General features: G+C 43.2%; 1 protein-coding gene across 1 annotated transcript in view; it reads right to left on the bottom strand.

Annotated features, from left to right (window-relative positions):
- Positions 1 to 12541, bottom strand: part of MTMR10 (myotubularin related protein 10) — a 53236-nt gene extending 40695 nt beyond the window's left edge. Inside the window, exons 1-2 of the mRNA XM_025390342.1 lie at positions 12114 to 12541; positions 11448 to 11508 (exon numbers count right to left, since the gene is read on the bottom strand). Of these exons, the coding sequence (XP_025246127.1) occupies positions 11448 to 11508; positions 12114 to 12173 (121 nt within the window). The 5' untranslated portion in view covers positions 12174 to 12541. The remainder of the gene's footprint in view (positions 1 to 11447; positions 11509 to 12113) is intronic.
- Between the last annotated feature and the right edge of the window lie 212 nt (positions 12542 to 12753).

Below are 12753 nucleotides of genomic sequence, written 5' to 3'. Positions count from 1 at the left end.
CCAAATCCTGTATCAGATTCTGGGCCACTGAATACTCAACCCTCTCTCCTCTCCAGTAAATCTTAAATACTAATTATAAGCGGGCCCTCAATTTAAACAACTAAACTAACCATGCCAGTTCAGAGAGAGGACACAGTCCTGTAACACTGACTTCTTTACACGGAATCATCACATACTGTGCCACCTTAGCAAACTCATCTAAAAACAGACTCTTCAAACATTGCTACAAAAATTCATCCAGTTCTAAGACTTATGATCCATACAAACTTGTTATGCATGTTATACTCAAATAAAAATTCACTTAAAGGCTGGGCATGGTGGCTCACATCTGTAATCCCAGCACTTTGGCTGAAGTGGGTGGATCACCTGAAGTCAGGAGTTTTGAGACCAGCCAGGCCAACATGGTGATATCCATCTCTATTAAAAATACAAAAAAAATTTAGCCAGGCGTGGTGGTGCGTGCCTGTAGTCCCAGCTACTTGGGAGGCTGAGGCAGGAGAACTGCTTGAACCCAGGAGGTGGAGGTTGCAGTGAGCTGAGATCCTGCCACCGCACTCCAGACTGGGTAACAGAGCAAGACTCCATCTCAAAAAAAAAAAAAAAAAAAAAATTCACTTAAACAAACAAACTACCATATGATTTCAGGTTCCTGAGAAGGGAAGCAGAAGTAATGACCGGAAGGAAGACACAGAGCTTGTGTGGTAGGGCCTTGCGGCCACACTAGTACCATAAACAAACTGTATTTAGGAGTATAATGCCCTTGGAAAGCCGTTCTTCTCTAGAAGTCTGATTCTTCTACTGATGCACAAATGTTAATGTATCAAAGCCCACAAATGCAGTGAGAATGAGACAAAGAAAAGGAGGAGAATATACTTAATGGGTCCAAGGGATGGTAAACCATGGCCCACAGGTCAAATACAAAACCTTGTTTTTGTAAATAAAATTTTAGTAAGACATAGCCATAATCATTCGTTCATGTGCCATCTATAGCTGCTTTCACAGGACAAAGACTTGAGTACCTGAAACAAATACCTTATGGTCCGCAGAGCCTAGAACATTTACTGCACTTCAAAGAAAAGGTTTGCTGATCCCTGTGTTAGAGATGGTTACTAAAGTGACAACTCTTAAGATTATCTGAAACAAGGCTTAGAAGATACAACTGGGCGTGTCCCATCTGAAAGGTGAGAAGTGAAGCACCTGAAAAGCAGATGTTTTTGATGTGCAATGTTGTAGCCATTTCAAAGAGCTCTGGAGGACCACTCACAGGAGGGATGAGGACAGACAACCTTCCTGCTAGAATGTGTCCATGCGAGTCAAGTCAAAAGATCCCGTTCTCACCAATGAGCCACAGCACTCAGCAGAAAGTAAACATGGAAGCCAGGTTTAACTGCTGTACTGCCCACACTCCATCAACAAAAAGCAAAAGCAAGAATCTGGAAATGAACTCCGAGGGGCTAGAGTCTGAGACAGCAGAATGAACTCAGGCTTGCCTTAATAAATAAACAAATAGAGATGCAGTAACAGACGTGTGTACACCTGGGTCGGTACATGTGTGTATATTTTCTAGCTCTGCCCTCTGAAAGTGCTACAAGCAGTGACACTCCAGCAACAACATGCACACTCAGTACCCAGATCTTGCTTTTAAAATACTATTTTCCAACAAAAAGAACTAGGACTCTTTAGAGAAATGGCTGATTCCAAGGCTGGGGCAGGGGAAACAGAAGATGAGTCTGTAGACTCCAGGAATGCCAGGATACCAGAAAATAAGGAAGTGGGGCTGAAAAAAAAGAATGGGGATAGCATTTCCAAAGGATACAAGAGCCAACATGAAAGAACTTCCAATGGCCAAAGCTGGAACAATCTGAGCAACAAAAGAAGTAACACAAATGCCAGATTAGAAAGTAAATTAAAAAGTATCTGTGAATCCACACTGTTGTAAACAGATGACTGAATAATAAATAAATACATGGGGGAGAAGAGACAAATCTTCCTTACAGAAGAATTCCAATTACTAAATGCAGGAGGAGTAAGGGAAACAAAATCATGATTAGAACATTAAAGATCAAGAAACTATCATGGATTGACTCAATGATTGCTGTGTGCAATATGCATTGATGAATGCTAAATTCAGAGAGCCAAACTTTAAGGAGAAACAGGTTATTTGTATAAGCACAAGGCTATCTTCCCAAAAGTATTTACTAATTACCGTGGTAGTTTTAAGGTATGCCCACAAATTCGTGATTCTCCTCCCTCCAGGAAGTGGAGCTTAATTCCCAATCCCCTGAACGTGGGCTGCACTTAGTGATTTGCTTCTAACAAACATTATGGAAAAGGAAAAAGTCACTTTCTAGAGGAGAAACCTGACAGATACCACTTTAAACTGAAGTGATCAAGGTTAACATCACCAATAACCAATCATGTTGATGTCTTGTGCCTGCTCACATGACACAAGGGCAAAGGATACCACCTCTGTGGGTCTTTCCCGAAATCCATAACCTCTGCTTAATCAAAAGAAAACATCAGACAAATCCAAACCAGGAGGCGTACTATAAGACACTATCTGAACAATAAAAGTGTCAAGGTTTTGTTGGGGAATCTGAGGAAAGGGTATCCACAGATTCTTCTGTTATTTGCAACTTTTCTCTAAGTCTGAAATTACGTCTACATTTTTAAAAGTCAATTTGATGACGTTTCTAGGGGGTGACTTGTTAGAACAGAAATCTAGTCATTATAAAATTATTCCTTTTGTATTAGCATATTTCTATGTTTAAAGAGCTTTAATATGTATTATTTGAGGCAAAATAAAAATCTCATTCACGCCTGTAATCCTAGCACTTTGGGAGGCTGAGGCAGGCGGATCACTTGATGTCAGGAGTTCGAAACCACCCTGGCCAACATGGTGAAAGCCCGTCTCTACAAAAAATACAAAAAATTAGCTGGGCCTGGTGGTGCGCACCTGTAATCCCAGCTACTCAAGAGGCTGAGGCAGGAGAATTGCTCGAACTCAGGAGTTGGAGTTGCACTGAGGGGAGATCACGCCACTGCACTCCAGCCTGGGTGACAGAGCGAGACTCCATCTAAAAAAAAAAAAGTCTAATTCAATAGAAGAAAACACGTCAAGGTCTTGAAAGACGAGATTAAAAAGCTGTCACAGACCGAGACACTGAGAATAAGGAGACACGACAACTAAATGCTATGTAGTATCCTGGATGTGAACCTGAAATAGGTAAAGAATATTTGTGAAACTAGGCAAATGTGAATAAAACCTGCAGTTTAGCTAAAAGCATCGTTAGCTTCTTAGGTGAGCTAAATTGACCAAAGTTACATAAGCTATTAACATTAGCGGAAGCTGGCTGAAGAGTTCACATTAACTCTATGCTCTTTTGTACAACTCTTACAAATTCAAATTCATTCCAAAATAAAACTACTAAAGAAAAATATAAACAAGGGACACAACATTAACAACAGCCAAAAAAAAAAAAAAGTGAAAGGAGGACTCTCTGGGCCAGGGTCTTTGGGTCTTTTAAGCGTCACACAGCCTTTTCTTACAGAATGGAATGGAAATGAGTCCTTGGAAAGGAGCAAAGAACAGAAGTACAGAGGGATACAGGGGAAGAAGAAAGAAAAGAAGGGCACTTCTGAGGATATGCTACAATTGGGTCTTCCTATTACGGTAAGTGTCAAGTTAGTGACATGAGTTTTATTTGATAATGCTAAATTTTGTTCACGCAGAACCAGTCTTTAAAATATTTGGGTCATGTAGCACAGCTGTCTGCTCACATGTTATTTGCTCATAATTTAAAAAAAAAAAAAAAGGAATGCTGAAGAGGAGCTGTCACAAGCTCCTGCCATGCACTGAAACACTGTGGACCAGAAAACTAGCTTATAACTAGCTTATACCCAGGGAAGAAAAAGAAGACACAAAGTGGCCTCTTCCCAGACAGGATACATAAAAAGAAGGTGCTGAGACTGCTCTTGTTCACATGTTAAATTAGTGACCTTGAAGAGAAAACTCTTAATAAAAGCCTCAAAGTTCTAAAGGACCTGAAGTTTTCAGGGAGACTATATGCCTGTGCTTTTTATGCAGTAAAACGGTGCTGTGCCAGAGACGGCTGGCTGGCCTGATTGTGAGAACCCACCAGACTCATCTCTCCCAGCTCTGTGCTATGCCATCAGCCACGGTGGGACCATTTACATCACCAAGCACTTCCCAGGATGCCACAAGGAAGCCTCAAGAAGATAGAAAAAGCAGGAAATTAGCTTCAGTGTGCAGTAAGCAAAAACTTCTAAATTAGAAGATGATGAGCCAAGGGTTTCTACCACCACCTGGGAAGAAATCAAGAAATCCAAGTTTATTTTCTCAAGACCCCTTCATCTGTAAATATAAATAAGAAGGCAAATGTCATTACAGTTAATAAACCTCCAAATGATATGGCTAGGAAAGTTTTTAACTCCCTGAGGACCTCAAAACCATGTTGTATTATCTTTCCTAACACCTTATATATTTAGAAATTCAGCACATGTTTGATGGACAGAAATAATGTTTCCCATACATTTTAGCTTGGAACACAGTTTAAGGCAAAGTCTCACAGCACATGTGGCTAATTAACCAGTGGGATGTGCAGAGGCCAAAAGCATAACTTAACTTGGGCTTTTCACAGTAGGGTGACTGCCCCAGTTTGCCTGGGACAGAGTGGTTTCCCTGTGATGTGGTACTTTTAGCACTAAAACCAGGGCAGTCTCAAGCAAACTGGGACAAGCTGGTCACCCTAGCTTTAGGTAAATTCAGGAATTAAAGTGGCTCAAAAGTTATTACAGGAAATTGAAACTGTGGAAGATAAACACAAAATCTTTAATGCTGGTACTAACACACAATATAAAAAAGCAAGTACCATATCCAGTGAGTAGCACTCAGGATGGGGCAGGAGGAAGGGTATACTGCAGATCTCAGGAAAAATTGTAGAATGAAATCTTGAAGGAAGAAGAGCATTGAGATAGCAGAGAATGTGTGATAATAAATAGTAACAAGGTCCTAAATAAGGAATAAGGCATCTGGAAGAGACCAGGGAACCAGCCTGATTGAAGTTGAGAAATGAAGTCAGTGAGGTACAGTGTTAACAAATTACAAGGTTAAAGAATTTGGATTTTATCCTGCTCAAGTAGGATTTTATTTATGGAGGTTCATGAATGGTACTGATAAGGATAGTGAGGAGTTTGGAGGGGTAACAAAATGCTGGCCTAAGGTACTGCAGCAGAAGCCTAAGGAATGGACAGCTCCAAACATTCCTAAGCCTCTATGGGTAACGTATAAAGCTAACGCTAAGATAGTACAGTTACACTGTTCACTGTTCTGAGGGTGTGTTACAAGTCCTTTGGTCTTTCAAAAACAATGTATTCATAAATTAAAATACTACAAAAACCAGTCTACAATCATCTATGAAGCCTACCTACAAAAAAGAATTACATAAAACACCTAAAAGATAAAGTCTTTGCCTTTAACAAATTCACAATCCAACTGAGGAAATAAGACGTATGGTGACGCAGAAAACAAGAACAGTATGGGCCAGTGAGCATGTAAAAAATAAACAAGACATCTATACAACAATGGCTGTTTTCATTTCCCAGATGGCCTGTGGTTGTATGCTTTTCTGATCTGATTACAAAAGACTCTGACAATCAGTGCATTCACTATCTAATAATCTCAAGAAAGAAAGTGCTGTGAGCACCGTAGATGGGAACAGGGAAAGAACTGAGCCGACGCACAGCCTCAGTGCTCAGCTCAGCTTGACTTCTCAACGGGCACTCAAGATTTAGAGCACAAGCATTTGTTTCCGGAGATCTTTTTGACACCCCTGCCCTACCCCAAATCTGGCTTAGGTGACTTTCCTCTGAGCTTTCACTACCTTTTCTCTCCTCTACTGAAGCATCTCCCCAGTGAACTGAAACTGTCTAAGAACAGGATCCCATCTCTTCTGCATTTTACCCTTCCGCCAAACTGCATCAAGCACACACTCAACACCTGCAGAACAAATTCATTATTGTTAGTCTTGGCATTTCAACTCTTCTCCTTTAAAAAAGAGCATGCCCTGGGATGAGAAGACGGCAAAGGCCATCAAGCCCCACTCACTGCAAATCCTAAGTCCTCAATACAAAGCTGCTGGCATTTCACCAGCCTCTGCTTCGGCACAGCCAGCAACAGGAAGTCCACTGCCTCCCCAAGACATTCCATTTTCTGGCAGCTGAAATTATCTGAAAGTTCTTCCTCACGCTGGGTCAAAATCTGTCACCGTTGTGAAAAGGGCAAAGACAAGGACAGGGCTCTTTTCACCTCACTAGAGAACTCCCTCTAGGCTGACATCCAGTCTACTCCCCAACAGTTCCAAAGCACAAATCTGTACCCTAGTGCCACCAGTGCAGCCAGGCGGGCTGTGCTGCTGAGCAGTTAGTGTCACAGCCTGGGAGCCAGACACAGAACTCTGGCTCTGCCTTGCTAGCTGTGTGACACTGGGCAAGTTACTTAACCTCTGCAAACTATAGTTTTCACATCTGTCAAATGGAGATAAACTGGTATCCTAGCTTACAAGGCTGTTATGAGGATTAACCTGTAAGCTATATTAGTTAAGGATCTTAGTTCAAAGTATGTTCAGAAACATGCCTGGTAACAGCTTAGCAAAAAGAAGAATACAAGGCTTTTGTGTCAGCTGGACTGCAAGACAATGAAACCCAGGGACTTCAACACATTAGTACACTCCCTTGGAGTTCTTCACCCTTCAACAGATTCTTCTGGAACTGCGGCCACTTGCAGCAATACCAAAGAGCACCTCTTCCCTTAGTACCAACCTGACTATCCAGAGGCAGACCTCTGTTCATGCTTGCAGTCCAGGGTGGGTTATTATCCTTGCTGGCCACACTGGAACCCAAGGTTGGGTGTAGTTAGTTAGGGCAGGATAATTTGTCAAAAGGAGGAGGATGCATTTTTCAGAGGATGGTGGAAGGTGGCTGGGTGTGGTGGCTCACGGCTGTAATCCCAACACTTTGGGAGACTGAGGTGAGCCAACTACTTGAGCCCAGGAGTTCAAGACCAGCCTGGGCAATACAGTTGGACCCCATCTCCACAAAAAATACAAAAATTAGCCAGGTGCGGTGGCACACGTCTGTAGTCCTAGCTACTTGGGAGGCTGAGGTGTGAGGATCACTTGAGCCCAGGAGGTTGAAGCTGCAGTAAGCCGTGATCACACCACTACAGTCCAAATTGGGTGACAGAGCGAAACTCCGTTTCAAAACACACACACAAAAATGGCGGAAGTACTCCCAGGCAGACAAAATAATTAATGTTCTCTGTGTGAGTGCTCACAAAACTGTATCTATAGTATTATAATAATCTCATCTTATAGGTTCTAGTTTAGATTCCAAAAATCAGGTATAGTGCAAAACTAATTTAAAGGACCAATATAGAGTTTTTAACCTTTTAATTTTGTTAACTTAAAAACTTTTTTAAAGCTACAGCTATTATCACCAACATTTAACAAAAAAAAATCTATTCCAAGTAGGTTAGAACATAATCTCAGAATAAAAGACAATCTTTAAATCAAATAAATTTAGCTTTACTAAAGAAAGCTGCACTTTTCTTAATTTTCTCATTTTGACCAAGGGCTGGTAAAAACTTCATTCAAATCTGATACCAGGCCCTGGCTGGAATCTGGGAACCAGTGATCCAGGTCACAGTCTTCTACCTTGTCAACAGGCAGCTTAGAGCTCATCCCAGGCCTTTCTGCAATACAGGCACACGACACCTCCAGCACTCTCCCTATCCAGGACAGATCTGGCACCCAGGAGATACTCACATCCTCACCGAACCGATCCACCAGTCCAGCAGCTAAACAGGGCACAGTCTGGCATTACATGCTCTTAACAAATACATGCTGGAACACAAACATATACACACACACACACTTTAAAAGTCAAACTCAATTTTCAAGTTTTGGAGTGATTTTACACATATATAATATAATCACTGAAAGAATGAAATTCACATAATGAAAGGAAGATAAAGAGAAAGCCTACACAAAAGCCTACTACTTCGACAGAGTACTCTATTTCAATTCCAGGCTCAGACATAAATCTCTTGAAATGTCTGGCATAAAATAACACAGTCTTCCCTTTACTCTTAAATCTGAAAGTCAGTCTGTGTGTGTGCATGGCTAAGATAACAGTTTAAGCCAGGTGGTCTGAGGGGTCCTTTCATTCAGTCACTCAGTAAACATCTCAGTGTTTATCACATTTCTGCACCTTGTGAGGCATCAGGACCACAAAGTTGAAGTAGGCACAATATCCATCTCAAAGAGTTTCATGAATCAGGAAAGCTGAAAATTACTAACATAAACCACAATCTAAATTAAATTACTAGTCATTTTCTTCTGTTTTCTTTACTTAATAAAAGATGACAATCATTTAGAATTTAGCCTTAAGTTCCAACAGTGCACATGGTGACCGCACGCAAATAAACAACTGATTTTGTGTTCTAATTTTCATCTGCTTATTGAATTAAAAGTTCAAACTTTGGGCAACTGAAGTAGGATACCCTTGGACCCAAGGCATTATGCCAAAGCAAAGCATGCAATACCATCTCTCTAGACAATTACTTTTTTTAATTAAAAAAAAAATTTTTTTTAGTTCTGGGATACATGTGCAGAATGTGCAGGTTTGTCACATAGGTATACACGTGCCATGCTGGTTTGCTGCACCTATCAGCCCGGTCATCTAGGTTTTAAGCCGTGCATGCATTAGGTATTTGTCCTAATGCTTTCCCTCCCCTCACCTCCCACCCCCCACTCCCCACCCCCCGACAGGCCCCGGTGTGTGATGTTCCCCTCCCTGTGTCCATGTTGAACAATAACTTCTGTGTCCCTGTATATAGCCAAAGGTGATGTGGCCAGGTTTTCTACTGATTTCTGATAGTAACAAAGGCAAGAACTATATTATTCACTCCCTCTTAGTAAAAGCCCTAGCCTAGTCTAGGTCTTCAGATCACCAATACTTCAGTTACTTTCCACTTGCCTTCCAGATTTCATGGGTAGAGCAGTAGGCTGCAGGCCAACAAAGAGCAAATGGTGGCAGCGAGAGATGTGACAGGCAAGGTGAAGCAGGAAACAGAGAACACAACATGGTGGCCAGACAGAACACAGCCAGGATGGGTGCAAGAAGGCCAGAATGAGAGGGTAAGAACAGAAGGGGAGAGGAAGGAGGCAAAAGACATCCTAATTCAGGACTGGCTAAATGTTGGGTAAGAATAAATCAGGTACAAACAGAATGCTGGGTGATAGAGCCGTCATGTATGCTTGTACAGATTTCAGCTATGATTTGGCTGCCAATGCAATAAAAATTAACACAAGTCAGAGAATTTCTTAATGCGCAACTAAAAAGTTCAGACTTAGTGTTACACCTCTTTTAGAATTTTTCTAAAAACAATTCGGATTTAGCTGCCATTTCTGGGACAAGAAAAGTATAGTCAGAAACTGGGTTTACAATTTCCCCAGAAAACTCTGACTTTTAGTAATTTTATAAAATTGATAAGCCTCAGTGAGAAAGTTCTTCAAGTTATGCATACTTAGTAACACCTTTTATTGGCATATAAATTTAAAAACTAATTTTTAAAAACTGGCCAGGTGCAGTGGCTCATGCCTATAATCCCAGCACTTTGGGAGGCCAAGGCGGGTGGATCACCTGAGCGCGGGAGTTCAAGACCAGCCTGGCCAACATGGAGAAACCCCATCTCCACTAAAAATACAAAAAATTAGCCAGGTGTGGTGGTGGGTTCCTGTAATCCCAGCTACTTAGGAGGCAGAGGCAGGAGAATCGCTTGAACCTGGGAGGCAGAGATTGCAGTGAGCCGAGATCGCGCCACTGCACTCCAGCCTGGGTAAGAGTGAGACTCAGTCTTCAAAAAAAAAAAAAAAAATTAAAAAATTTTTTAAAAAATAAAAAACAAGCACTGGCATTTACAGTTAAGACCATGTTGTTTCTGAGTGTGAAATCATAGTATGCAGAGTGGAGGAATCAAAGCCTAAGAATCAGGCCTGTTGAGAGTAAAGGAAGTCCAAGTTCAATAGCTCACAGGCACTCATTCAAAATGAGTACTGTTTTTCATCCCTGCTTTTTAAATGCTAGCTCAAAGTGACTAAGACTAAAACGAACGCACACGGAGCAAGGGTTACTTAGTAATTCTACTGTTCACTCTGAGGAAGAGTACAAATGATTAATTAGTACACACTGTGGAGTGAAAAGCACTAACAAAATCAAGGGAAAAGATTTATGACTCCCATAGTAAAGTTTAAGAAACACTTTTTAAGAGTTAGCATCTATCATATGGAACCAAAGTTTGGTGTTTTTAATATTTTGTCCCTATACAATATTTAAAATTTTAAAGTTTCCACATTTGTTCAATTTTTACCTACAAAATTCTAATTATTTTACTAGATTTGGCTTTAAGTAATGAGTCAGATTTTACAATGTTCATAGTAGCCACACAAACCAGTATTTGATTTCAGGTCTAAAACAGGCTTTCCTAAGTATCTGGCTACTTCCCCCTAATAATCGCATTAAACAACCGACTTTTCCTAATTATTATACAACTGTTATACAATTCTAAATGCCATACCAATATTTTCTATGCTCTAAAACAGACTCCTTTCTGCCACCAATCCCTACTTCTATCTCTAAGGTCACCCATAGTAAATTTTGTTCCACAGCAGTGATTCTCTATTGTGAGATTTTTGTCCCCCAGAGGCCGGGGACAAAAAAAAAAAATTGGCAATGACTAGAGGCATTTTGGTGTGGTAACTAGGTCGCAACTAGGTGGTGGGGAATAAGGGTACTACTACTGGCATCTAGTGGGTGGAGACCATCTTTGCTGCTATACAAAGGGCAGCCTGCCCCTCCAACTATGAATTATCTGGCCCCAAATGTCAATTAAGTGTCTCTGCTGGTAAAAGCCTACTTCTAAACTGAAACAAGCAAATTTGCAAATACAGCTGACAACTTCAAAAAACAATTGCCAAGCAAGTAATTCAAAGTTCACCGAGCTCTGTTATTTGTATAGAGACAGAAACATAATAAAGGCCTCTTTTTATACTATCAAAATGCATTAAAATGATTTGACTATTAACCATTAATGCCATAAGTGGCAGACAAACACGTAAGCAAAGAGTACTTTTACTACCCAAGCAATTAAACATATACGTATTTTCAAAAAGAAATTCAGGAGACAAAAAAGGAAATGAGGTAATGACATTCTTGACAGTTCCATTTTCTCCTCTCAGTCACTAGATTTTTAACTGGAGAAAGTTTAATGAGAGAAGGGAAGTTAACCACATGATACTAGTCGGCAGAACAATCTTAGACCAAAATACATTGCTAAAGTATCTGCTAAAATTCTAACTAACGTTTACCTGGCAAAAGGACTGGCTCCAGTTTTTTAATCTTCGGTTCCGAACTGATCTTATCGTCAGTCTGAAATACATGAGCAAAATAAATCAAAATCTCAATCCCCCCACCCTCCGTAAAACGCTACAGCAAATGTTGTTTTCTAAGTGATGACACAGGCGAAAGACACATAGCCCCCATTTAAATTCTTTCACATATTAACTGAGCTCTTTTAAAGATCTGCTCATTACCGACTTGGAAGCCTGATAATAAAAATTACTTAAACGGCCAGTGTCGCTTCCAGGTGTTCACATTTATGACAGACGGGTAACCACCTCGACCAGTGACCCCAAGCGCTGCAATCACGCTGGCGGTCATAGGAGGGACGGTCGACGGGTTGGAAACCAAAGAAAACCCCAGCTCCCAAGGCTCCCCTGGGTCTCAGCACTCGGTAAAACTACGGAGGACAGACTTCGGGCAAAGAATGGCTGCAGAAGAGTTTTACAAGTTTTCGCCGAGCCAGTGGGGGCTCCCGAGAAGGCGCATTTCGCGGCGCCGGGAACCAGGCAGCCGCGCGGCTGAGGGCAGGGAGACGCGCGCAGCCTCCCGGGGTCCTCCAGTTCCCGGGGGTCGGCCTGGAGGCTCCACAGAAGCGCCGAGGAGAGAGGCGCTCGCGGGGAGGGGTTGTTTACCTGGGGCGGCGGCAGGAGGTAGGACCTGAAGGTGGGTCTGGGCGGCTTGAGGGAGAACATGGTGCCGCCGCCTCTTCGCTCTGTTCCCGTCGCGGGTCAGCTGCAGCGCCGACGCCTCCAGGCGTAAAGCTTTCAGTGCGGCCGCCCAGGCCCCTTCTGCGGCCAGCCGAGCCGGGCGGACTGACGGGCGGGGACACGGCGCAGCGCCCGCCCGAGCGGGGAGGGGCCGGGCAGAGCCAGACCGACGCGGGCGCCGGGGCTCATCCCCGGAAGGGGCCCGGTGCCCCGCCCCGAGAGACGGCGCGCGCAGGGCCGCGGCCCGCCGCTCCCGGGCCGTAGCCCGTGCTAGTGCCGGAACGCAGGGGTGGCGCCGGGTGCCCGCTGGCGGGCCCTCAGCCCGGGCGCCGCGGGGAGCGGAGCCCGGCAGCCATCTCGAGAGCGCGGCCTCCGGAGGGTGCTCCTACGGCAGCCCGCAGGGGTCAGGCGGCCCGTGGGGGCCTACGGCGGCCTGCGGGGGCCACGGCGGCAGCGGTAGGCGGCCTGGGACGGCGGCGCGGGGCACCTTCTGGCCGTACTGCAGTCCTGGAACAGTTCCCATGGCTTACACATGGGCCGACTTCGCCCTCCGGCCCGGGCGAGC

Source organism: Theropithecus gelada, chromosome 7a (assembly GCF_003255815.1).
Source record: "Theropithecus gelada isolate Dixy chromosome 7a, Tgel_1.0, whole genome shotgun sequence".
Taxonomy (NCBI): domain Eukaryota; kingdom Metazoa; phylum Chordata; class Mammalia; order Primates; family Cercopithecidae; genus Theropithecus; species Theropithecus gelada.
This window is presented reverse-complemented; position numbering and strand designations above follow the sequence as displayed.